General features: G+C 38.9%; 1 protein-coding gene across 6 annotated transcripts in view; it reads left to right on the top strand.

Annotated features, from left to right (window-relative positions):
- RCBTB1 (RCC1 and BTB domain containing protein 1) overlaps positions 1–24,935 on the top strand; it is a 49,519-nt gene that overhangs the window by 4,819 nt on the left and 19,765 nt on the right. For 3 of the 6 annotated variants that reach the window (XR_012495580.2, XM_019748027.3, XM_074329931.2), the window contains exons 2-6: positions 15,586–15,661; positions 15,782–15,948; positions 16,337–16,487; positions 19,646–19,812; positions 22,455–22,613. Coding sequence is in view for 5 of the 6 variants with exons in the window: in XM_019748027.3 (XP_019603586.1) it covers positions 15,823–15,948; positions 16,337–16,487; positions 19,646–19,812; positions 22,455–22,613 (603 nt within the window). In the remaining variant the exon portion in view is untranslated. Of the gene's footprint in view, positions 1–15,585; positions 15,662–15,778; positions 15,949–16,336; positions 16,488–19,645; positions 19,813–22,454; positions 22,614–24,935 lie in introns of all 6 variants that reach the window. The other 3 variants (XM_019748026.3, XM_019748028.3, XM_074329933.2) reach the window with 2 other exon arrangements.

Genomic DNA, 24,935 nt, shown 5'->3' with positions numbered 1-24,935 from the left:
CCGTAATTCTTCCAAATCCAGTGGACATTTCTCAGTCCTTACCTTGTTTGGTCTCTCGGGAGCATTTGACCGTGACATTGCCTCCTTTGTGTGATGCTCATGTCCCTAGGCTTCCATGACACTATTCTTCTGGTTTCCTTCCTGCTCTGCCTGTTCCTTCCCAGCCTCTTCTATGTTGCTTTGCTGTTGGAATTTCTTAGAGTTCCGTCCAAGATCTTTTCTTTTTACTCCTAATACTTTTCCCCGGGTGATCTCATGCCCTGTTTCCCAATCTCCAGTCCAGATCTCTTTCTTGATCTTCAGCTTTATCGATCTATCTGTTGGACAGATCTACTTTGATATCCCACAGGTAGCTAAATTTAAAATGTGCAGAATATAATTCCTCACCTCCCCCTGAAACTCACTGTGTTCTCTGGTAGTGAGGAGCGTTACAGATCACTCAGTCACTACGCTGAGTATCTTGTGCCGTCCGTGGCTCTGCCTTCCCCGTGTCCAGCTCCTCTCCTCCCATTCAGCTGGTTACAGCAGCCTCTTGTCCACTTTTCTCCATTTCCCTGGCACAGGCTTCCACTCTTTCTTTCCTGGCTCACCACAGACAGCCCCCTTAGGCTCCCTCTGAGAACTCCTTCATCCCCATCTAGTCTCTACATTCAGCCAAAATAATCTTTAATAGACATACATTTTGATCATGCCGCTTCCCGGCTTAAGATCCTTCAGTGATTCTGTGTTGCTCTTAGGATAAAGTCTGTGTTTGGGCTGCAGCCATGTGGAATTTCTTTCAGTTCCTCCTCCAGACCTTTACCTGGCATATATATGTTCACTATTCTAGGTGCCTATTCTTTTCAGATAGGAACACTTCCCAGATCTGCTGCTTCCGCAGCACCCGAACCTCAGCATCAGAGCACTGGCCACACTGGTGAGTGTCTGCTTACGTGTCTAGACCTCCTGACCCCAAGTGAGTTCTGATGGGGGTTCGGGTGGTAGTGGTGTTGGCTCTGTGTCCTTTGTACCAAGAGGACATGGGGTAGACATTTATTGAACGATTACATTATGGTTCTGCTGTCCATTGCTGGAATTTTAGTTTGGCTTTAGGCCATCACAGGGTACAGCTGGTACTTTTCATACAGTGGAGACGAGTAGATAAAATCCCTTTGGAGATGTCCGTGTAGAAAAGATTCATGATATCATAAGTGGATTTGAACTTGGGCCCCTCCATTCCAGCCTTGGACTCATTAGAAAAATAAGATGAAGTATTATTGGGTTCAATCCATTTCTTTAACCTGTTGACCCATCTATTTTTGTTGTGGTCTTTTTGTGAAGTCTGTATGTTTGGTGCAACAAAGAACAAAACTGGAAGAAAATTATTTTGAATCATGTTTTTTTTCTGTTTTTTCCCTGGTTTCCTTTTGAAAATAAAAATATCTCATAAAAGCAATCCTTTTAAAAGGTCACAGATTCACAAACCCTGGATGTGTTATTTATTTATTTATTTATTTATTTATTTATTTATTTATTTATTTATTTTGCTGCTCCCACTGCTGCCATTTGGGTTGTTGACTTTTCTAACCTGAGCTCATTCATGGCTTCAGTAGAATTATTTCTTCACTTACAATGAGCTGCCAGGTTCCCTGTGTCCTAGAATTGCTTAAAGCTTCTGTGCAATGAAATGAAGGCAGCTCCTTGGATGAAGCAAAGAATTGCTTCCAGAGGCCATGATTGCAAATTGTGTTTCAAGTCATGTGACTTACTGGCAATTGGGAAGCGACAGTTGTCCTCTTAAATGAGTGATGAATTTGAACAAAACTAATGAGGCAAAGGGGCAGTCACTGTGAGTGTTAGGAAATTCTAAGAGCAGTCATGCTGTTTTTTAAATGGAAGTCGGATTACCATGTCACGTGTACAGCTGCGTGTTTGTGAAGGATGGCATAAACTCTTTTGGAGAATGTTCCATTCTCAGCGCTCCTTTGTAGAATTTGTCAGGTATTCGGGACATTGTTTCTTTCCCTTTCATTCTTGTAGTGTGGTTGGCTTGCAGGAAAGAGAAATGGATGACAGTTGTAGCAGCGGGGGCAGTAACATTTCTCAGAAATCTCTGAAACTTTGCTTCTTTTCAGTGCTTATGCTGTAGAATGGGTGAGATAGTTTTAAAGTGGGTATTTATACAAAGAATTAAAGAATTGTATCATAGGCTTGTCTGGACCTGGGAAATAATACATTTGGTGTCTCAATCAGTGGTGTAGCATCTGCTCAGTCTCAAAAAGCTCATCAGAATAAGTATGGAAGCAATTGGTAAGAGTAACATTTGGCTCTTCTGTAACCTGAGAGGTTTTTTGAATTGCTTTTGCTGTAGCATAGATATATGACATAACACGTTGTAAAGTTGTACCCCAAAAGTTGTACCTAAAACCCTAGAACTCTATTTGAAAGTTTTCCTATAATTGAAGTAAAATGTATTCAAAAATAGAGAAAAGATGGCCACACCCTTAAGTCTTGTGTTCTCAAATAGGAACTTCCATTGGTGAAAAAGGAAGAAGGCTATGAAAAACACTTTTTCCTGCAGGAAACTGAGGAAATGCTTACATTTTATCATCTGCTAGAATACTGAGAATTTGATATCTCGGATTTCATGTAACAACTTTCTGGGATATATAATTTTTATATAGTTGTAACTGTTGTGCACATAATTTTTTTTCCATTTACTTATTAACATATATCACATGGACTGTATATTTGCATGTTGCATCCCATCATTTGTTCAGTTATGCCACTTACATTTGCATTCTAGGTTTCCACTTACTAGGATCCGACTTTCTATTAGGCCTTAAGCTCCTCAGGGGTGGGGACCATGATTGTGCAGTTCTTTACGATTTCCTCCAGCATTCCAGCATTCTTGGTATGTGGGGTCATCATCAGAAAAAGCATTAATGTGCTGTTATTTTGTTCACATTATTCCTTTTTATAAGGCATTTTAGATTTTATCAATAGCTCATTAAATAAATTCCTATTGTGAGGCAGCTTAGCAACTTAAACTGATAGCTAAAATCATCACCCATCCAGTTTATGAAAATAGAGAAACTCCTATTAGAGCTTTATGCTGAAGAACACATTGGTCATTTAAAATGGATTGTTCCAGCATTCAGAGTCCTTCCTGTTTTCTGTGAGACTATCAGCTTCCCTGATAAAGAATGATACAATCTCACTTCGTGCCCCAAGAATGACACCAGAAGAGTCAGACTTTTGGTGCTAACCAGTTCTGCAGGGTTGCTCCCTCTATTTTGACGTCTTTTTCTTAGCAAGCTTTTAGGTCGGCACAAAACATGTCTGGAGATAAAGTCCCCTCGGTGGCATCAGTCTCCTTTGTGCCACGTACATTCCTGTTAGAATGGATGGGGGGTGGGGCGGGTGAGGTCTGTGAGGAAGCCCTGTGTTTATAAGTCAACCCCAAATTTCTAATATTGTTTAATATGGAGACTATTATTTCATAAAAAACAAAGGTTTCCTGTACTATTTTCTCTATTTCCTGTTGTTTTTTAAATTCTGTAAACATATTCAAATGCATTTTTGCTAAATCAGTAAAAAAAAACCTTCCCCCACCCTCCGTTAAATGCTGAGCTCCTTGGGGAAAGGAAAATAAACGTGCTCTTAGAGGAATCAAAAGATTGCTTGCTACATTACTCCTTCAGCTTCCAGTTCTAAATGTAGATTTCTAAAATTGGAAGGTCTGTGTTTATCCTCTTGAATGAATATGCTTTCGGAGTGTGAAATAAAGGAACCCTTCCTTCCCCCTGCCACGAGATCTCAGAAGGACAGTGCCAGTCCCCAGGAAGAGCTGTCCCAGGGAATGGGGCCATTGCTTTATAGTACTAATGGGCACAGAAGAAAGTCTGTGGGAATGAATATAAGATATATATTCAAGTGCTAAAGAAAAGACTGAGATCCAAGTGGATCGGCATGTTATCCTCTGAGGATGTTAAACTCTTTCTAACCTCTGCTTGCATTTCTCTTTTCTATTCTCCTACTCTTTATCTCCATGTAGCAAAACGAACAAACAAACAAACAAACAAAAATCATTGATTCATTCGTTAATGAATGCACCATGAGTGATAATTCAGGTTGAACATATCAATGCTATTTATGAGAAAGTATTTCCTAAATAAAATAAAGTATTTCCTAAATAAAAAAAAAAGTTGCAAAAAAAATCACTATCTTATTGAAGTACTTCAGAAGTAAGTATTTAATATAACTGACAGGCAAATTACCATTCATTTTTTATGATTATCAGTCAAACCCTAAAAGGACTGGTCATTATAGCAATTACTTTGTCAAGTTTGAATTGCTATATGTGCTGACAGTTCCAAGAAGGCTTTATTTCTTTTAGAAATGTTCCATTCAGAATTTCCATAATGTGCACTTGCTTTCTCAAGACAGACAGAATTAATTGTGAATGTACTTTTAAATAAATATTTTTTAGGACTGAAACTCTTCTATATTTAATTTTAAAAATATATCTATGAGTTTATTAATGCAGGTTTGATAATAAGGATCATAATTTGATTTTTGTTAATTATGGTAAAATATACATAACATAAAAATAACCATTTTAACTGTTTCTAAGTACATCGTTTAGTGACATTAAGTACATTCCCATTATTGTGCAGCTGCCACTGTTATCCATCCCCAGAACCTTTTCATCATCCCAAACTGAAACTCTATGCATTGCACACTAACTCCCCATACTCACCCCCCGCCCCCGCCCCTGGCAACCACCATTCTACTTTCTGTCTGTATCAATTTGACTAGTCTAGGTACCTCATATAAGTGGACTCATACAATTTTTGTCCTTATGTGTCTGGGTCATTTCCCTTAGCATAATGTCATCAGGTTTCTCCCTGTTGTAACGTGTCAGAATATCATTGTTAAGGCCAAATAATATTCTGTTGTTTGTAGATACCAGCTTTTGTTTATCCATGCAGCTATCGATAGATATTTGGATTTTCCACCGTTTGGCTCTTGTGAATAACGATGCTGTGAACATTGACGTACAACTGTATGTTTGAGTCCCTGCTTTCAATGCCTTTGGGTGTATACACCAGAAGAGGAATTGCTAGCTCACATGCTAGTTTTATGTTTAATTGTTTTAGGAACGGTGGTAATGTTTTCCACATTGGCTGTATCTTCTTACATTCCCACTTTCTACATTTAATTTTATGTTAATAATTCATTTTACAAATTTTCTGGAAACACTCTGCCACCATAGGTTTTGAATTTAAGCCAAGAATACCTCTTAAAACTTTTAACTACTTAGGGGGTAAACATCATTCAAATAACTAAACTTTTCATTTAAAATATTTATTTTTGGGTCACAAAGTGTTATAAAAATTTGGAATTTATTTAAACAATACAAAGAAAGAACATGTCATCTGTGGGAGAACCTTGTCTGAATTCTGAGGGTACCCTGTTCATGTCATTAGCTGCCGGGGTTAAGCACAGGCTAATGAAGAACGTATTGTGTGCCTTTGCAGTCTGTAGCCCAGGGATGTACCTTGTGCTGTCTTGTGAGCTCTCTGAGGACAAAGGTCACATTTGGTCTCCAGGGCCTTCCTCCCAGTGGCTTTTGGAAGAATGAAGGAATGAATGACATTCACAGGGTTTAACCAGGCAAATTTAGACAGAGGCATAGTGGGGAATGCTTTTTGGGACGTGCTTTTTATATTTGAAACACTTTAAAAAACAGGTGCTGGTGTACTCGTCTGAGAGAAGATAAAGTCAATAGGAAGTAATGTTGGAGAAGGTTAGCCATTAAAGGGCTAGGACTGATTTTCTCTGTAAGAAGAATTAGGGTGGGGGTTGAATTCTGACTGTGCCATTTATTGCTCTGTGACCTTGGAAAGTCATTTCAACTTTGAGCCTCATTCCTCATCTGCTGCTAAGAATGGATTATGGTCTCTTCCTTATAAGAGCATTGTGAAGAGTAAATGAAATAGTGTATGTGAAGCTACCTAACACAGTGTCTACAACAAAGTAGGTTCTTGAGCATTGTTAGTTCCTTCCTGCTCTTTATTTGCTTGTGTTGCTCGGAGTAATTAGTGGCGAGGCTAACATTATTGCCCTTGTTTTCATGCTTTCACAAATCCCCCATAGCTTCTTCATCTTGAACATCAAATTACAAATTTTTACAGAACATACTTTTGAGAAACCCAGGCTCAGAAAGGTAAGTGACATGTCACAGTGATTGATTAAAAGTAAACCTTGGATTAAAACACTGGCCTCAGGACTTTGGGCCTTGCAATCGGTGATGCTTTCTGCTTTTATGATGGGTGTGGACATGGAAGATATATAACCTGGTTTTTATATTGACTCTTAAATTACAAGTTGTTGGAGAAATATCTTGTAAAATAAAGCTTCAAGTAATTTAGCATGGGTAAAGTCAGTTCATATAATAAGCCATCCTTATGAAAATTAGCTTGATTTTTCAGTAGATTACGAAACCCAGGGGGCAAAGTTGCCTATAACTGATTAGTAATTTCAGAATAATTGCCCTGCTGTCAGGAAAGTGTATGATTTTTGAAGGGTAATATCCCTTTGTGTTGTAATTTTAAAGATGGTGACTTATTTTGGGCTAATTTAATTAATTTACCCCTTTCCCTCTATTAAAACAATTGTATATTACATAAAATATTAAGTTTTAAAGACAGACTTTGATACGGTATTCTAGGAAAATGTTCTTCTGGATTTCCTTGGAATTTATCTACTTTATAGAGATTTACACTGTTTCACTTCTTGTGACTCCTTGTCTGTCTTGTAAGAGGCACAAGGCAGGCCATTTGGGGGACATCATTTTGTTACTTTTAAAAGCATGTAAGATAACCTTATCATACAATGAACACATAAATGAAGAACAAAGAAAAGAAGAACAGTCTACTACAAAAAAATAGGGACTTTATGTAAAAGGATGACACATGAGCTCTTAAACATGAAGGATGCACATGGTGGCTCTGGAGTGCGTAGCTTCAGGTCCTGACTCTGCCACGTGCTAGTTTGAGCAAATTCTATTTTTTTATTATTTATTTGTATTTTTCAGTTACAGTTGACATTCAATATTATATTAGTTGTGGGTGTACAGCATACCGTGTTTCCCCCAAAGTAAGACCTAGCTGGACTATTAGATCTAATGTGTCTTTTGGAGCAAAAATTAATATAAGACCTGGTCTTATTTTAAGATAAGACCAGGTCTTATATCATATATTATATCATATATCATATCATATCATATCATATCATATCATATCATACTGAGTCTTATATTAATTTTTGCTCCAAAAGACCCATTAGAGCTGATGGTCTGGCTAGGTCTTATTTTTGGGGAAACACAGTAGTAGTTAGACATTTATGTAACTTACAAAGTGATCCCCCATAAGTCTAGTACCCACCTGGCATTATGCATAGTTATTACCATATCATTGACTATATTCTCTGTGCTGTACTTAACATCCCCGTGACTATTTTGTAACTGCCAATTTGTACTTTTTAATCCCTTCACCTATTTCACCCAGCCCCTGAACTGCCCTTCCATTTGGCAACCATCAGTTTGTTCTCTGTATCTATGAGTAAGTTTCTGTTCTGTTTGTTTACTTATATTGTTTTTTAGATTCTACATATAAGTGAGATCATATGGCATTTGTCGCTCTCTGTCTGATTTATTTCACTTAGAGTAATATCCTCTAAGTCTATCCGTGTTGTCACAAATGGTAAGATTTAATTTTTTTATGGCCAAGTAATACTCCATTGTATCTATGTACCACATCTTCTTTATCCAGTTGTCTATTGATGGACAGCTAGGTTGCTTCCATTTCTTGGCTATTGTAAATAATACTGCAATGAACATAGGGGTGCATATGTCTTTTTGAATTCATATTTTGGATAGCTTTGGATAAATACCCAGAAGTGGAATTTCTGGGTCATAAGGTAGTTCTATTTTTAACTTCTTGAAGAACCGCCAAACTCTTTTCCATAGTAACTGCATCAATTTGCAATCCCACCAACAATACACAAGGGTTCCCTTTTCTTCACATCCTCACCAACAGTTGCTTGTTGATTTATTGATGATAGCCATTCTGACAGGTGTGAGGTCAGACCATATGATTTTAAAAAAGATTTTTAGATTCTACATTGAAATATAGCTAACATACAATATTATATTAATTGCAGGTATATACTATAGTTATTCAACATTTATATGCCCAAACAAATGATCATCATGATAAGTCCAGCAACCATTTGACACTGTACCATGCTATCACAATATTATTGACTATATTCCCTAGGCTGTTCATTACATCCCCATGATTTATTTGTTTTATACCTGGAAATTTGAAACTCTTATTCCCCTTCACCTTTCCCCCTTTTTTTTAAATTTTCAATTACAGTTGACATTCAATATTATTTTATATTTATTTCAGGTATACAGCACAGTGGTTAGGCATTTGTATAATTTAAGAAGTGATCCCCTTGACTAGTCTAGTACCCACCTAGCACTATGCATAATTATTACCATATTATTGATTATATTCCCTATGCTTTACTTTACATCCCCATGACTGTTTTGTAACTACCAATTTGTACTTCTTAATCCCTTCACTTTTTCACCCTGCTTCCCAAACCCCTCCCACCTATCACCCCAATAAATCTAGTACCCATCTGATACCATACAATATTACAATATTATTGACTATATTCCTTATGCTATAATCTACACCCTACTGTGTAACAATCAATTTGTAATTCTTAATCCCTTCCCCCTTTTCACTCACCCCCCTACCCCTCTCCTATCTGGCAGCTATCAAAATGTTCTCTGTATCTATACGTTTGTTTCTGTTTTGTTTGTTTGTTTAGGTCATATGATTTTTTTATCCTTCATTTTGTTTATGTGGTATATCACATTAATTGATTTGTGGATAGTTGAACAACCTTGTATCCCAGGAATAAATTACACTTGATCATGGTGTATGATCTTTTTAATGTATTGCTGAATTCAGTTTGCTAATATTAGTTGAATATTTTTGTATTTATTTTCATTAGGGATATTGGCCTATAATTTTCTTTTTTTGTGATATCTTTTTCTGGTTTTGGAATCATGGTAGTGCTGGCTTCATGAAATTAGCTTGAGAGCCTTTCCTCTGAGTTTTTTGGTATAGTTTGTGAAGGATAGCTGTTAATTCTTCTTTGAATGTTTGGTAAAATTTACCTGTGAAGCCATCCACTGCAAGACTTGTTTGTTGGGAGTCCTTTGATTACCAAATCAATTTCATTTGTAGTTATTGGTCTGTTCAGATTTTCTGTTTTCTTCTTGACTCAGTTTTGGAAAATTATATGTTTGTAGAAATTTATCCATTTCTTTCAGACTGTCCTGTTTGTTGCATGTAATGGTTATTAGTATTTTCTTATTATCCGTTGTATTTCTGGGATGTCAGTTGTCTCTGCTTTCTTTTATGATTTTATTTACTGTGTCTTCCTGATGAGTCTTGTTAAAGATTTATCAATTTTATTTATCTTTTCAAAGAACACTTCTTAGTTTCATTGATCTTTTGTATTATTTTTTAGACTATTTCATTTATTTCTGCTTTCATCTTTATTATTTTCTTCTTTCTACACTGTTTGGGCTTTGTTTTTCTGTTTCTAGTCCTTTAGGTGTAAGGTTAGATTATTTGAGGTTTTTCTTGTTTTGTTTTGGTTTTTTTGAAGTAGGGCTGTATTGCTATGAATTTCCCTGTTAGAACTGCTTTGGCTGTGTCTTATAGATTTGGGATAATTGTGTTTTCATTTTCATTTATCTCAAGGTATTTTTTTATTTCTTCTTTGATCTTATTGTTAATCCATTCATTGTTTAATAGCTTGTTATTTAGATTTCATGTCAGTGTGTTTTTCAGTTTTTTTCTTGTAAGTGGTTTCTAATTTCATACCATTGTTACTGGAGAAGATGCTAGATATGGTTTCAGTCTTCTTGTATTTATTGAGACTTTTTTTTATGGCCTAATATGCGGTCTATCCTGGAATATGTTCTGTGTACACTTGAGAAAAATGTGTTCTGCTGTTTTGGGGTGAAATGTCCTAAAAATATCAATTAAGTCCATGTGCTGCAATTTGTTATTTGAGGCCGCTGTTTCCTTGTTGATCTTCTGTCTGAATGATCTATCCATTGATGTCAATGGCAGTGTTAAAATTCCCTATAATGACTATTGTGTTGATCTCTCCCTTTATGTCCGTCAATATTTGCTTTATATAGTTCAGTGCTCCTACATTGGGTGGTGTAAATGTTTATAAGGGTTGTATCCTCTTTTTGGATTGATGCCTTTAACATTATGAAATGTACTTTTTTGTCTGTTGTTGTAACCTTTGTTTTAAAGTCTATTTTGTCTGGTATAAGTATTGCTACCCCAGATTTTTTTGTTTGTTTCCATTTGCATGAAATATCTTTTTCCATCCCTTTACTTTCAGTCTGTGTATGTCTTTTTATCTGAAGTGGGTCTCTTCTAGATAGCATATATATGGGTCTTGTTTTGTTCTTCATTCACCTACAATATGTCTTTTGATTGGAGCATTTAATGTATTTACATTTACAGTGATTATTGATAGGTGTGTAGTCATTGCCATTTTAGTATTCATATTTATGATCTTTCTTCTCTTCTTAAAGAAGTCCCTTTGACATTTCTTGTAATACTGATTTGGTAGTGATGAACTCCTTCAGCTTTTTCTTGTTGTGGAAGCTCTTTATCTCTCTTTCAATTCTAAATGATAACCTTCCTGGGTAGTCTTGGTTGTAGGTCCTTGCTTTTCATAACTTTGAATATTACATGGCAATCCGTTCTAGCCTGGAATATTTCTGATGAGAAATAATTAGCTGACAGTCTTATGGGAGCTCCCTTGTAGTTAACTGCTTTTCTTTCACTACTTTTAACATTCTCTCTTTATCTTTAACCTTTGGCATTTTAATTTTGATGTGTCTTCATGTGAGCATCTTTAGGTTCATCTTGTTGGGGACTCTGTGCACTTCCTGGACTTGTATGTCTATTTCCTGCCCCAAGTTAAGGATGTTTTAAGACATTATTTTTCCAAATAGATTTTCAGTCCCTTGCTCTGTCTGTTCTCCTTCTGGTACCTATATGATGTCAATGTTGTTACCCTTGCTGTTGTTCCAGATGTCACTTAAACTATGCTCTTTTTTTTCTTACTGCTCTGATTGGTTGTTTTCCACTACCTCCTTTTTTAAATTACTAATTCAGTCCTCTGCTTCACCTGGTCTGCTCTTGATTCCTTCCAGTGTATTCTTCATTTCTGACTGGTTCTTTTTAATGGTTTCTGTGTCCGTTTTTATGTTTACTATCTCCTTGTTGAAGTTCTCACTGAGTTAATTTATTCTTCCACTAAGTTCATTGAGCATCCTTACAACCAGTGTTTTGAACTCCGTATCTGGTAGATTGCTTGCCTCCCTTTTGTTTAGTTCTTTTTCTGGAGTTTTGTTCTCTCATTTGGAACATGTTTGTCTCCTCATTTTGAGTACCTCTCTGTATTTGTTTCTATGTATTAGGTAGATCTGCTATGTCTTCCAGTCTCAGTAAGTTGGCCTTATGTAGTAGGTCCTGTGGGGCCCAGTGGCACAGTCTTCCTGGTCACTTGAGCTGGGTGCTCCAGGAGTGTCCCTTGTGTGAGTTGTGTGTGCCCTCCCGTTTTAGTAGAGCCTTGGTTGCTGTTGGCACACCTGTAGGTAGTGTTGACCCTTAGGCTGACTGGCTGTGAGGACTGGCCACAACTACAGTGGACAAGCTGCTGTTCAGGGACTGACCCCACAGAGTAGAATTTGCCCCAGTGGGGCTCAGGTGCCTGCTGAGACCACCCTTTGTGTGTGCCTTTTATGGAGCTAATTGAGTAGTGTTCTGTTGTGGTCTGAAGCTGGCCACTGGGTATATTCGTTCTGCAACCTCTTGGGAGGGGCTCTGGTGCAGCCACTGCCTTACCCTGCCCAGAGCAACCTGGTAGGAGCTACAAAGTGATTCATGGTTGGTCGCTGCCTGTGCTACTCCTGGAGGCATGTGGGAGAGGCCACACAGTGAACCAAGGCAGGCTGCTACCAGTGCTGGGCCTGGGGCCTCTCAGCAAGAGGCACAGGGCATGCCGAGGCCAACTGTGGATTGCCTGGGGCCTGCAGACCTTTTAAAGTTTTTAGGAAAGTCTGCAGCACTGGCTGTAGCCAGCTACCTATGAGGAACAGCTGCTGAAAGAGGCTGAGGCGGTGTGCAAGTTGGGTGGTGCGGGGTTACGGGGAGGCACCAAGGTGGGGCAAATGATGTTCATGAGGTTTATGCAGATTCAGATTTAGCATCAGTGCTAGGTCTGGGGCCACTCAGCAAGGGCCCAGGGTACATCAAGGATAGCCACTGCCTGTGTGGCGTCTGTGGACCTTTGAGAATTTTTAAGAAATTCTGCAGTTCGGTCTGAGGCTGACTGCCTGTGATGAACGGCCACTGAAAGAGGCTTAGTGGTCTTGAGTTGGGTGTGTCAGGGCGTCGGGGTCACCAAAGTAGGGCGAGGTGTTCACTAGGTTGATGCAGATTCACATTTGGTGCCCACCTGCACCTGCTGGCTGTGTGGGAGGAGGGCTCAACACATGAACAATTGTGGTTGCCCCTCTAGCACTTGCCCCGAAGCCACACAATTCATTTTCTCCCTGGCTGCCCCTCCAGCCTTCGCTCTGAAGCCACACAGTTCAGTTTCTCTCCATATGTCCCTGGTACCTTTCAAGCTGCTGGTACTTCGCTGGAACTTAGGGCAAGTGTTTGTGAGATAGTGGGTCTGTGCTTGGACCCTGTAGAGGACACCTGGGCTTCCAGCAGCCCTCCGTCTCACCTGGCCAGAATCCTCACTGATTTTCACAGCCAGATGCTGTGGGGACTTCTCTTTCCAGCACTGGTGCTCTGGGCTGGGGCGCCTAGTGTGGGGCTGGGACCCCTCACTCCTCAGGGGGTCCTTTGCACTGAGATGTTCCTTCTGATTTTCAGTCACTACACATGTATGTGGAACCAGCCTGTTTTTTGTCTCACCGCTCCTCTCAGACTAAGTGTCTTCTTCTTTATATCCTTAGTTATAGGAGTTCATTCAGCTGGACTTCAGATGGTTCTCCAGGGTGATTGTTCTATAATTTAGTTGTAATTTTGATGTGATCATGGGAGGAGGCAAGCACAGCATTTACCTACGCCACCATCTTGACTGGAAGTTATTTCGTGATGGACAGAGGCTAATAATCATATGACATTTTCAGTTGCAGGTGGTCTGAGAAGCGCAGTCTCCCATGTGCACAGGTGTCAGGGGCAACTTAAAAGCTAGTGGAATAAGGCCCTAGAAGCTGCTGCCATAACCAGTCTTCCCAGAGGGAAACCAGATATCCTTCAGAACATTCTTAATATCTTTTTGCCTGTTTCCTTGTCTGTAAAGTGAGGATTAAATGAAATAGTAAATGTAAAATATTTAGAACAATGCTTGGTGCATAGTGCTTATGAAGTGTTATTTGTTATTGTTGCTGTTATTGTGATTACTTCTAAAAATGATGCGCAAGCTCACTCATCATAAGAAAATTCAAGTTTAAACAAAACTGAGACCCCACGGTAATATCCTTGTAGTAAGGTTGTGGCTACACAGCTGCTGCCATACATTGATGATTATTTTCTGCATTGGTACTACTTCAGTAGAGGACAATTTGAAATAGCTATTAAAGGTAAAATAGCTATTGGACTTTGACCTGGAAATTCCATTTTTAGGAGTTTATCTTAGAAATGTATGTACACAAAAAGCCATGTATATACAATAATATAAGCAAACAATAATTGCAGTATTGTTTGTATTAGCAAAAGACCAGAAATGACTTAAATGTCTCTCAGTGGAAACAGGTAAATTGTTAACTCAATGTAGTAGAATGCTCTGTGGTAGCATTGAAAAGAAGTGAAGTAGGTCTACATGTTCTAATATAGAATAATTCCAAGGTGTTCTGTTCAGTTGGAGAGGAAAGCTTCCGCATACATATACATATAATGCTTATGTAAGTATACACTATCTCTGGAAGGAATTAAAGCTACGAACAGTGGTTGCCTTTGTGGAGAGGGTCTAGAAGAGAGGGTAAGGAGACTTACTTTTCTGTACCCTTTTATACCATTTGAAACAAATATGTTTTAACATGTTTATGTATTAGTTTTTACCCTCTCCCAAATCCTTTGCCTGTTCCCACCAATACACACACACACATATGCAGATGTGTGTGCACACACATACACACCCATGCATGCACAATTTTCGGAACATTCAGATGTTATTCCAGGAGTCTGGCTGTGCAGGGAACAGCCTGTCCTGATGGTGTTTAAAGCTTATTGATTATGTGGTGTGATACTTGGGGCATCCAAATTGGTGCTGTTGGGGAAAATCTTCCTGGATGGTGGAAACTGAGGCCTGGCTAAGTATGCTCAAGCTCTGAGGATCGCTTTAGAGGTGCTGTGGTGGGTGCTGGAGCCAGAAAAAGACCTTGGTCTTGAGCTTGCCTTTCTTTGCTATTTTTAGAGGTCTGTGTCAAGGATGAGTAGGAAGGAGCTTCAGGAGATCTTTACCTCATTAGGAAGCCCTGGTTGTATTTATCAGCTGTTTGGCTCTATTTCAGTTTGCAGAGGTCAGAGCCAGAATGAAAATTCATTTGGCACAATATGGTTTTATGCTTGTGCAGCCCCCTGGAATTTCTAGAAATACTTTTTGACTTTAGAAGAATTGGAGCTATGACTAGGATTCTTCATGTAAAACTCTTTAAACAGATCAAGTTTAGAGTTGTATGGGAATTTATACATCTCCCTACTTTTTATTGGGTACCATTTAAGCCAGTTGCTACTTGCATGAAGGCTATAGTCATCAACTCTTAACAGCAAAATTAGGGTGAATTGTCTTACCTTTTTGTTCATATAACGTTTCTCAGTATGAAATAAAATATCTGTGTAAATGTATAAAATGTGGTCATATAAGTGAGGACCAGAATATAATATTTTATTTTATGGTTTCACCCAGTAAATCGTAGGCTAGTGCTGCTTAATATTTTTGCCACTCTAGACTGACGGGTGTCCCATTCCCATTGTTAAACAGTGGCTTGGCGTGGTGGTGATTTTCTACAGGGGTTGGGGGTCTTTCATTGCATTCTGGTGATGGTAGTGGAAGAGTGGGAAAGTAGAGATAAGGATTCTGATTTTTGTAACTTTCTTTCCTCCCTCCCTCCATCCCACCCTCCCTCCATCCCACCCTCCCTCCATCCCACCCTCCCTCCATCCCACCCTCCCTCCTAGTTGAGAATTAGCTATCTTAGACAAACTAGTATTACAGCCTTTAACTTTATCTCAATACTTGGGGGAAAAATACCTGATGAGGCATCTGATTTCATCTAGTTCGCATGTCTTCCCTCCATATCTGCTGTCTGCTTGCACATAAGCATGCATGTAACAGATAAGCACTGGCTTGTAAGTGCGCAAGACAAGCAACTGGTTCTAGCAAGTTTTCCTTCCATTACAGGAAAAGGCCCAGGTCTGAAGGTGGAGGAAAGATTAGACACATTCCTGGGGAAAGTGAGATATCTGCCTAACCAAAGGTGGGTCATTTATTCTGGAATTAGCTTTTTGTTTTCTGTTATTAACAGTGTCCTTGTTTTTAAGTTAGTTTAGTGGTTATTTAATTATTTTCTTGGAATCCTTTTTCTTTGTTACAGCAGACATGTCAGCTTATTTATAGGAATTTCTTGAAGCCAGAGTCATGGTGGATGTAGGAAAGTGGCCAATCTTCACTTTGCTCTCACCTCAGGAAATTGCATCTATTCGGAAAGCATGTGTCTTTGGCACGTCAGCCAATGAAGCATTGTACGTTACTGACAATGACGAGGTAAGAATCTTTCAAAACCTGGAGTTTAATTGTAAGGGTTATTTTGGGATTGAGTTTTGAAGTGTGCAATTTGAAGGCCCAGGAAAGGTGGGGGATAAGAGAACCTGAAGTTCAAGAAGACTGTGTCTTTTATCTAATTTGTCTTTTCTTTCAATTTTCTTGATTTAACACCACTTCACACCCTACTACTCTTTGGGTTTGGTAGTATAACAAGTATTCTAAAACTTAAATAATACCATCAGAGGTTGAATTTTTCTTAACAACCTTTTTCATCTCTTCCTACTCACTGAGCTGTCAAACTGAACTTGAGTGTGTCTTATTTTCAGAGCGAATAAGGGAGCCTTTGTGTAACTTTAGGCCAAACAACTCAGAACTGTTTGTTTTCCAGGTCTTTGTATTTGGATTGAACTATAGTAACTGTCTAGGAACTGGAGATAACCAGAGTACACTTGTACCCAAAAAGCTAGAAGCCTTATGTGGAAAGAAGATAAAAAGTCTTAGTTATGGGAGTGGACCACATGTTCTTCTCAGCACCGAAGGTAAAGAGGGAACAAGTCCACCTTTTCAATTTGGGGGAAACCGAGCAGTTAATTCCAAGCTAAGGGGAGGTAGGGTTGGATCAAATAATTCATTTCTAATGGTTTTGTTGCTTTATTTCTTTGGGGGTGAACGTTAAACACGCCAGGCTAACTCTGGAATAGCCATAAGATGACTTATAAATTAAACAAACTTCTGAGGTTTTAGGCTACTTATTTAAAGTTGTGAAAGATTAGGTATAGCAAACCAAGTAGTCCTTCCAGCCTAATTTTTCAGTGGATTTGTGGTAACAAGCAACTTTTAGGTTTTACTTTTTTATAAACAGTTAAAACTAGTTTTGCAGTCTTTGTGTAGTTCCTGAACCTTGAATTCAAGAAATCTTGGTTTATTCGCTGGCATTCCTGTGGGTACCGAATGGAAAGAATGTGGGACAGATTCCTGTCCTTTTTCTCTTGGCCTCCACAGGATCACTGACGGAGACTATGCATTTGCCTCTGGCCATTTATCTCCACTGTGTGCAACCACAGCCCTCTGCAAATCTGTTATTTATAACCTGAGTCCTTCCCTTTATATTTTAAGGTACATTAGCTCTTGCTCTCGCTCTCTCGCAGAGGTCTCAGCTTTTTATTGGGTGATTCTGTAGAGTGGCATTTGGGAGACAGTTTGCTCCCCTGCCTTTCTGTCTCCAGACCAGGGACTTCCTTTGATGTTGCCATAGCTCCTAGTAGTGAGCTTTTTGATTGTTTCCAACTCATATCTGAATCCACTCCAAGCTGTCTGCGTCTTTCTGAAGCTGTGAGATCCAGATCTGAGCGTGCTTGTCCAGTAAAAGTGTAACTGGTGTTGAGCATAATGAGGTGATTATCTCACTTCCGTGTTATGTAATCATGCCTTCTGGCCTCACACTGGCTTTTTTTCAAGCCATTACAGCTTTGCTGACTGGTTCAGCTTGTCATCCATTGTGACCTAATGATTTTATTTTTTCCTAATACATACCAATTTTAACTAGTCGTAGACTTCTCGCCGTAAATTACTGAGGCAGTTTTTTAGAGAAAACATACTAAAACATATACATTCAAATTTTTGGTTTTCTTCTTTTGGAATTATTTTTGGCATCCAGATCATACAGTTTTAACTATGTTGAATGTTATAATTAAGATACAAATAAACATAAAACAAAAATATAAATATAAAAAACTGATTTTCTTGTGGAAATATTTTTCTTTTTGTTTTTAATTCAGTTTTGGTTTTTATAATACATTTTACACAATATACATTAAACATGTACATTATGTATCATATATATGTATATGTAAATATGTAAATATATATCTATATATAGATATATATGTAAATATATATATTTATGTGTATTGTTTATGTTTTACAACATATAGTTTAAAGCAATTTAACACTTTAAACCATCAAATAGTTTATGGCCTTCAGTAAAAAATACTTCATCTTCCCCCTCCTCACTCTTAGAAACTATATTTCAGAAAGAACCACTTTTAATTTTTTCAGATGTTTCTTCTGATATTTAATCTCGTATTTTTAAATTTGCATGCTTATACTACTATTTCTAAATATTAAAATTTAGATATTAGCCTTTGACTTTTTATAATGGCAGACAAAATTTAGTGCTCTCCCCTACCTTCCCTCCCCTTTATCCTTTCAATATAGTGACTCGCCATTTTGGTGAAATCAATATTCAACGTTGACATTATTAGGACTCTGTAAGTATTATTTAGAGCCGAGCCACCTCCTTTCTTGTACAACTGTTTGTTTTCCTGGGGTTCATTTACCTCCTTTTCTATACATGTATCACTAACATGTGCCCAAACCCTTCTACAGAGCAGTGTTGCCTCTCCGTCCATCTGCGTGCATCAGGTCATCTCGAGCCCTCTGACCCGTGTCAGCTGGGACTGGTCACTCTAAGTCTGTCAGCCTAGAACTTCATTTCACCATTACCCTTGGAAGTCCCCTCACCTTTCTCCTCTCTGGATCCCCTATTCTTTGTGTCCTATAATCCTTCTTGGCTTATACCGTCATTTGGGTGACACACATTCTCTAGTAGCTTTCCAAAGAAGGGGGTGTGAGAGAAATCTTTGAGACCTTGTCTTAAAGTGTTTTTATTTTACTCTTGCAATTGATCAGTGGTTTGTTGGGGCTTAGAATTCCTAATTGGAAATTGTTTCCTCAGAATTTTGAAGTCATTGCAGCTTTCAAATTTAAAGGGCTGCTGATGGCATTCTGACTTTTGCTGTTTTGCATATGACTTTCTTCCTCTTTGGAAACTTTAAGGATCTTTTCTTTATTCCTAGTGTTCTGAAATAACCACGGTTATATACTCTGGTGTGGGTAATTTTTAATTTATTATATTGGTCATTCTATTGGCCCTTCAATCTGGAAATTCCTTCATTTCTAGAAAGTTTTCTTAAAATATTTCATGGACAATTTCCCTTGTTTTCTCTATTATTTCTGGAATTCTTCTTAGAAGTTAGAGATTCTGGATCTACTTCTTGGGAAATTTCTTCAACTCATCTCACAACCCTTATGTCAAATTTTAACATTTCTGCTGTTCCATTTCTAAGCTCTCTTTCTTGTTCTCTAAATGTTCTTTCCTAGAGTCTCCTGTTCATTTCATGGATTCAGTATCTTCTCTTTGAGGCTGTTAAAATATCCGGATTATATGTTGATTCTTGTCAATATGACTGGCTGCTCCTTCCAGGATGGGATAGGTCCATTTGGAGTTATGGTGCTACCAAATGGCTAGTTGGTCACCGTGACGAGTGAAGCTGTATCAGGGGCTCTGCACTGGTTCTGTTAGTGGCGTAGCGGCTGTTCAGACGTGGTAGTAGCTAGATCAGCCTTGGTTAGTAGGTCTAATTTTTGCATATGTAAGCTGACTTCTGACCACAAAGCCGATGTTTTTTCTATATTAGCACCAAGTCCTTTCTGTAACAATTTTGCATCTGTCTATCCTATTTTCTTACCCATGCCTCTTTCCCCCACCCCTCATCAGTGGTTAGTTTACAGGGAGGAAGGACAATGTGATAGAAATTAAGGTTGGAGAATGAGTTGTGCACAGTCCGGGGAAGAAAGTACAGGGGTTACCGTTTCTTCTTGGAGCTGACTCTGTGTGTGTGGCCACCTGGTATAGATGGAGTTGTTTACGCCTGGGGTCACAATGGATATAGCCAGCTTGGGAATGGGACAACCAACCAAGGCATTGCTCCCATCCAAGTCTGTACCAATCTCTTGATCAAGCAAGTGGTCGAAGTAGCTTGCGGCTCACATCATTCAATGGCTCTGGCAGCTGATGGAGAGGTAAGTGCCTTGCTTTCATTCTTTATTTTCAAATGTGGCAAAATACACATAAAATTTACCATCTTAACCATTTTTACGTGTACAGTTCCATGACATTAAATGCATCCACACTGTTTTGTTATCACCACCACCATTCATCCACAGAACTCTTTGCATCTTGCAAAACTGAAAAACTCTACACCCATTAAACATCTCCTCTCCCTCCTCCTGCATCCCCTGGCAACCACCATTCTACTTTCTGTATCGGTGAATTTGACCATTCTAGGTGCCTCCTATGAGTTGAATCTTACAGTATTTGTCCTGTTGTGACTGCGTATTTCACTTAGCGTGATATCTTCAAGTTTATCCATGTGGTAGCGTGTGTCAGAATTTCCTTCCTTTTTAAAGGCTGAATAATATTCCATTGTATGTGTATGCCACATTTTGTTTATTCATATGTCGATGGACATTTGGATTGTTTCTGCCTTTTGACTATTGTGAACATGCCTTGCTTTAATAAAAAATAGTGACCATATTGTGCTTGGTATAGTGTGAACATAGTAGCCTGTGTACGTGGCTGAGAACATTCTGGGAATGCACTCTTTTTCTAACACAACCTGTGTTTTGTGATCAGGACCACTCTTGATGCAAGTGGACTTTAGTCTTAAGGCAGTTGAGTCTTGTGCTGTTTTCTAAGACTACAAGTTAGATGTCTATGACAGTGTTCTGTACCTTTTTTTTAGTGACCCTATCCTTTAAGGTGTCTTTTGTTTTTTAGTAAATGTAATGATGTCATAGAAAATAACTTTAGAATGTTGATTCCAGTGGGTGCTGTACTACCTCACCCCACAAGTTTCATGCTTGTCTTAAAGTTGCTCAGCCTATTGATTTCTACCTTCTAATCTCGTATTATTATTAGGTCCTCTCCATCTCCATAACCTTAGGTCAGGCCTTGTCATCTGCCTGGACTATTGCCATGATCTCTTTTATTCCATAGCTTTTAGATTGGTCAACTTGTCCAATATTCTCTACCTCCTTTGATTTCTAAAACACAAATCGGGTCGTATTGTTCCCTGTTAAAATCCTTCAGTGGTGTTACAGCGATTTTTCTAAGTAAGGTGGGTTATGGCTGAGGAAACCAAAGGAACTCAGGGAGATCAAGGTTTCATGGCCGGGGTGTGCTGGAGCCAGGGCTGGTACACCGGCTCCGTGCCCCGAATCTACTGCTTCCCAGTCTGTTTCTTGGTTAGTGGAACTGCAGTCCGCGTCTTTTACAGAAAAGGCAGCTACAGTGAAAGGGAATCGGGGATTTTTCAGAAGTGCCAGAAGAATGATTGTTGACATTAGAACTTGCTAATTTGTACAGTATAGATTCCTGGTATTTTTCACCTTAAGCCTGTTACTTTGGATAATTGTGCTAAATATTTGCATTATTATACAAGCTATTCCTGTGAACCCACTTGCAGGAAGTATTGCAGGTTATTCCTTTTGTACCTGTGAAATGAACCTATAGCACATATTCTTTTAAGACATCAATAGTGGGTGTTGCTGTGGTTGCCTCGGGCAGCATCAGACATGTAACTTAGAAGGTGCTGACAGAGGAAAGAAAGAATTATGGAAGCCAGAGCTCAGGGTGAGTGAGGACCACTTCCTGCTGGCAAGTGAACGGGGGTGGGAGGGATCCTTAGAAGTTCTCCTTTTGTTGAAGTTATTTCCTCTACTGCCAACATTCCCCCTCCCCTAATTCTTCTCTTTGGTCACATTCCTATTTGATAGAATCAGTTGCTAATTAACTTGAAGTGATTTTTTTGCTTGTTTTCATCTTTGTTACTAGCTTTGAACTAACTTATAGATCTATTTGTGTGTCTCCCTTAGAAATGTGGTTTTCAGGCTATGGCAGATCACAGGCCAGAAGTGATAAGCAGGATGCAGTTGAGGAGGGGAGCTGCTTGCAGCTGACAGACAGCAAATGAGAACTCAGAGAAAATATTACCAAGAATAGCCTGACAGGCAGCCTGGTGTCATTTCTGTAGGACAAACATCTCCTTAGTACTGTAAGCATTACTGCGTTACGACACGGAACTACAGTTGATAATTCCAATCATGATGGTCCTGAGTCATCAGGAAAGGTTATGTAATGTCCAGTATTGGTGGTTAGCAAGGCAGGGAAAAGCATACTGTGGTTTTGAAAGGTTTCCGTGAAAATAAAAAAGATTATTTGTGGCCAAAGAGTTAAGCAGATTTTTCGTATCACTGGTACTTATGTGGCATATACTTCATTTTCTATTGATGCCAGATTAGAAACGTAGAGAACTGCCGTCATTACAGAGGCAATACAGCATAGTGGTTAAGAGCACAGCTGGACGGCGTGGGTTCAAATTCCGTTTCTACTACTTACTAACTGTGGAACCTCAAACAAGTCACTTAGCCTCTCTGTTTCCATTCCCATATATAAAATGGGGATGGTAATAGTATCCACACCAGGGTCACCTTATAGGATTCCTATGAGGATTAAATAGGTTACTGCATATAAAGCAAGGAGGGCATTTAGCACATGTAAGTACTCGCTAAGTGGCTTTATTTTTATTTTATGATTATTATTGTAGTTAGAGGTAGAACTTTCACCCTCACCATTGTTTCTTTTCCTGCCTTCTCCTGTGTAGGTGTTTGCTTGGGGCTATAACAACTGTGGCCAGGTGGGTTCAGGGTCCACAGCAAATCAGCCAACTCCTCGCAAAGTTACAAACTGTTTACACATTAAGAGGGTGGTAGGCATCGCCTGTGGTCAGACCTCGTCCATGGCTGTTCTGGACAACGGTGAGGTGAGCTCTCTGTGCATTCCCCTTTCTCTTCCCCCTCCTTCTTTCAATGAAATGTCATTTTTTTCATGAGGTGTGTGTATTAGATCATGGAAGGATGGGCTTCCTTTACTTGACAGCTTCATTGATAGTTAACTGGTTACTGACTGAGGAGTAACGAGAAGATGTTTGCTTCCCAGTATGAATTTTCTATTTCCAAGGTTTATCTGCAAGTAAAGATTCTAATGTGTCTAGATTTAATTTTTTTTCAAGATCCAACCAGCTTAATACTTATAGTGTTTGTTTGTAATTTAGTGTAATGGATAAAAGAATTTGATATACCTTATTCTTCCAACAAAAAAAATCAACTGTGCACTCTTTACAGTTGGCTGATGCTGGTTGTAAGCAGGCAGCGGCTCCAATGCACATGAAGTGTGTAGAACTAACTCCCTGTCTACATCTGAAATGTTTGTTCCCAGGAAGAAGCAATTTGCAAACAAACGCAGAATTGTTTGTCCTGATTGCTGTTTAGTTACTTTAAAACGCCCACCTTTCAGTGAACCTCTACCATCGTCACTTTGGAGCGGATGGTTATTTTTGTAAAATTATCCTAGTTGCCATTTCTATTTAAATGGGCATGTTACCACCTATGTATGTCTTAGTGCACAAAAATTATCCAAAGATACAGCTCTGGACACAGACCTATGGAATCATGCTTTGGGGTGCTAGAGGGCTTTAGCATTTACTGAACGCTCATGTCTGGTAGGTTATTTTTTGAATCAATTCTGATATCCTGGGTGACTTCAGAATTCCTTGGGATAGTCATATAACATTCTCCATTCCAGTATTCGTCACTTCCCATTTAAAAAAAAATAAATTTAATTTAGAAAGTATTATTATGTGATCATTTTAACAAAGGAAAACAAATAAAGTAAAAAGTGAATTTCTTTTCCCAAATCTTGTTAATAGTTTGATTTATATCCTTTTGGACTTTTCTCTATAAACAGTTATATATATAGGTGAGTATAATTACGTTTTTAAAAAAAATGGGATTATTATACCTACTGCTTTTCTCTGTACTGTTCTGTAACTTCCCTGCTTAACAACATGTGTTTTGCTTGAATCTTACTCAGACCATTTGTAGCTACTTTTCATATACTAATGGCTGCTTAGTTTTTCTTGCGTGGATGAGCCATGTCCAGAGCTGTACTGATGGAAATTTCAATTGTTTCTGACTTTTTGCTGTTATAAACAATGTTTCACTGATTTTCTGTGTTACTGTTTGTGTGTGTGTATATCTTTGTACACTTAAGCAAATATTTCTATAGAATAAGTTCCCAGAAAGGGAGTATGCCATTAAAAATTTTGATGTCTATTGCCAAAGTTCAAACCTGTTGCACTTCTGAAATTGAAAATGCTTTTAACCATTTCTTGCTAATACCTGAATGTCCATGTCCCCTTTCCCCTCTGTCACATTGTCCTGAAAAGCCCCAGCCGGTGCTTGTTTGCCCTGTGTTGCCATGAGGCGTGGTGCCACCACCCATCTTAGGTTTCTAATTTGAGCTAGACCTTTTGTCTGTTGCTGGTCAGTACTTTTTCCTGTGTCCCACACTGGCTATTCTAAACCTTTTACACTTCTGTTGAACCTATGCCCAGCCCAGCCTTGCAGCTTTTAGCTGCTTTCCTCTCTCTCACTCCAGATATCTAAGGGTCACCACATTCTGTCATATCTCTCTCTAACCCCTTCCCTGTCCATTCGCTACCTCCGGGCTCCGCTGCCACTGCCTTGGTTTGGACGCTCATCAGAGCTCACCTGTTTGCTGATGAGAGACGAGTTTCTCTTCTGAATGGTGTTCCTGCCTCAGTCTCACACACTCCAGTCACCCTGCGTGTTGTGGCCAATGTGATCTTTCCAAAATGAAAATTTAAGTAAATCTCTGTTTTGAAATATTTCAGTGAAAGACCCATAGAAGTATTCCACTTTTCCTAGGACTTTATCCCCTTGGTGCTTGCCTTTCCTTTTAGTTTTTTCTCTTTACCACTTACCCCAGATGTGTCCAGCCAAGACCACCTACTTGTCTTCTGAACTTGCCTCCATCACATTCTGTGGACTGTACCTGGAATGCCTTCACCTCATCTGTCCTTCAGCCCTGCTGCTCACATCGCCACTTTCAGAAAAGTCTTTCCTCAGCTTCCTTCCTATAGACAGAGCCTTTCTCCTCCCTGCTGCTGCAGTGCCTTGGTTATGTCTGTGACAGCACTTGACACCTGCGTGCAGAACATTTGCATATGTTCGTCTCCCCTATTAAACCACGGCCAAAGACATATTCCTAGTACCTTTCACAA

Source organism: Rhinolophus sinicus, chromosome 16 (genome assembly GCF_057876585.1).
Source record: "Rhinolophus sinicus isolate RSI-liver-muscle chromosome 16, RSI-T2T, whole genome shotgun sequence".
NCBI classification, from domain to species: Eukaryota; Metazoa; Chordata; class Mammalia; order Chiroptera; family Rhinolophidae; genus Rhinolophus; species Rhinolophus sinicus.
This window is presented reverse-complemented; position numbering and strand designations above follow the sequence as displayed.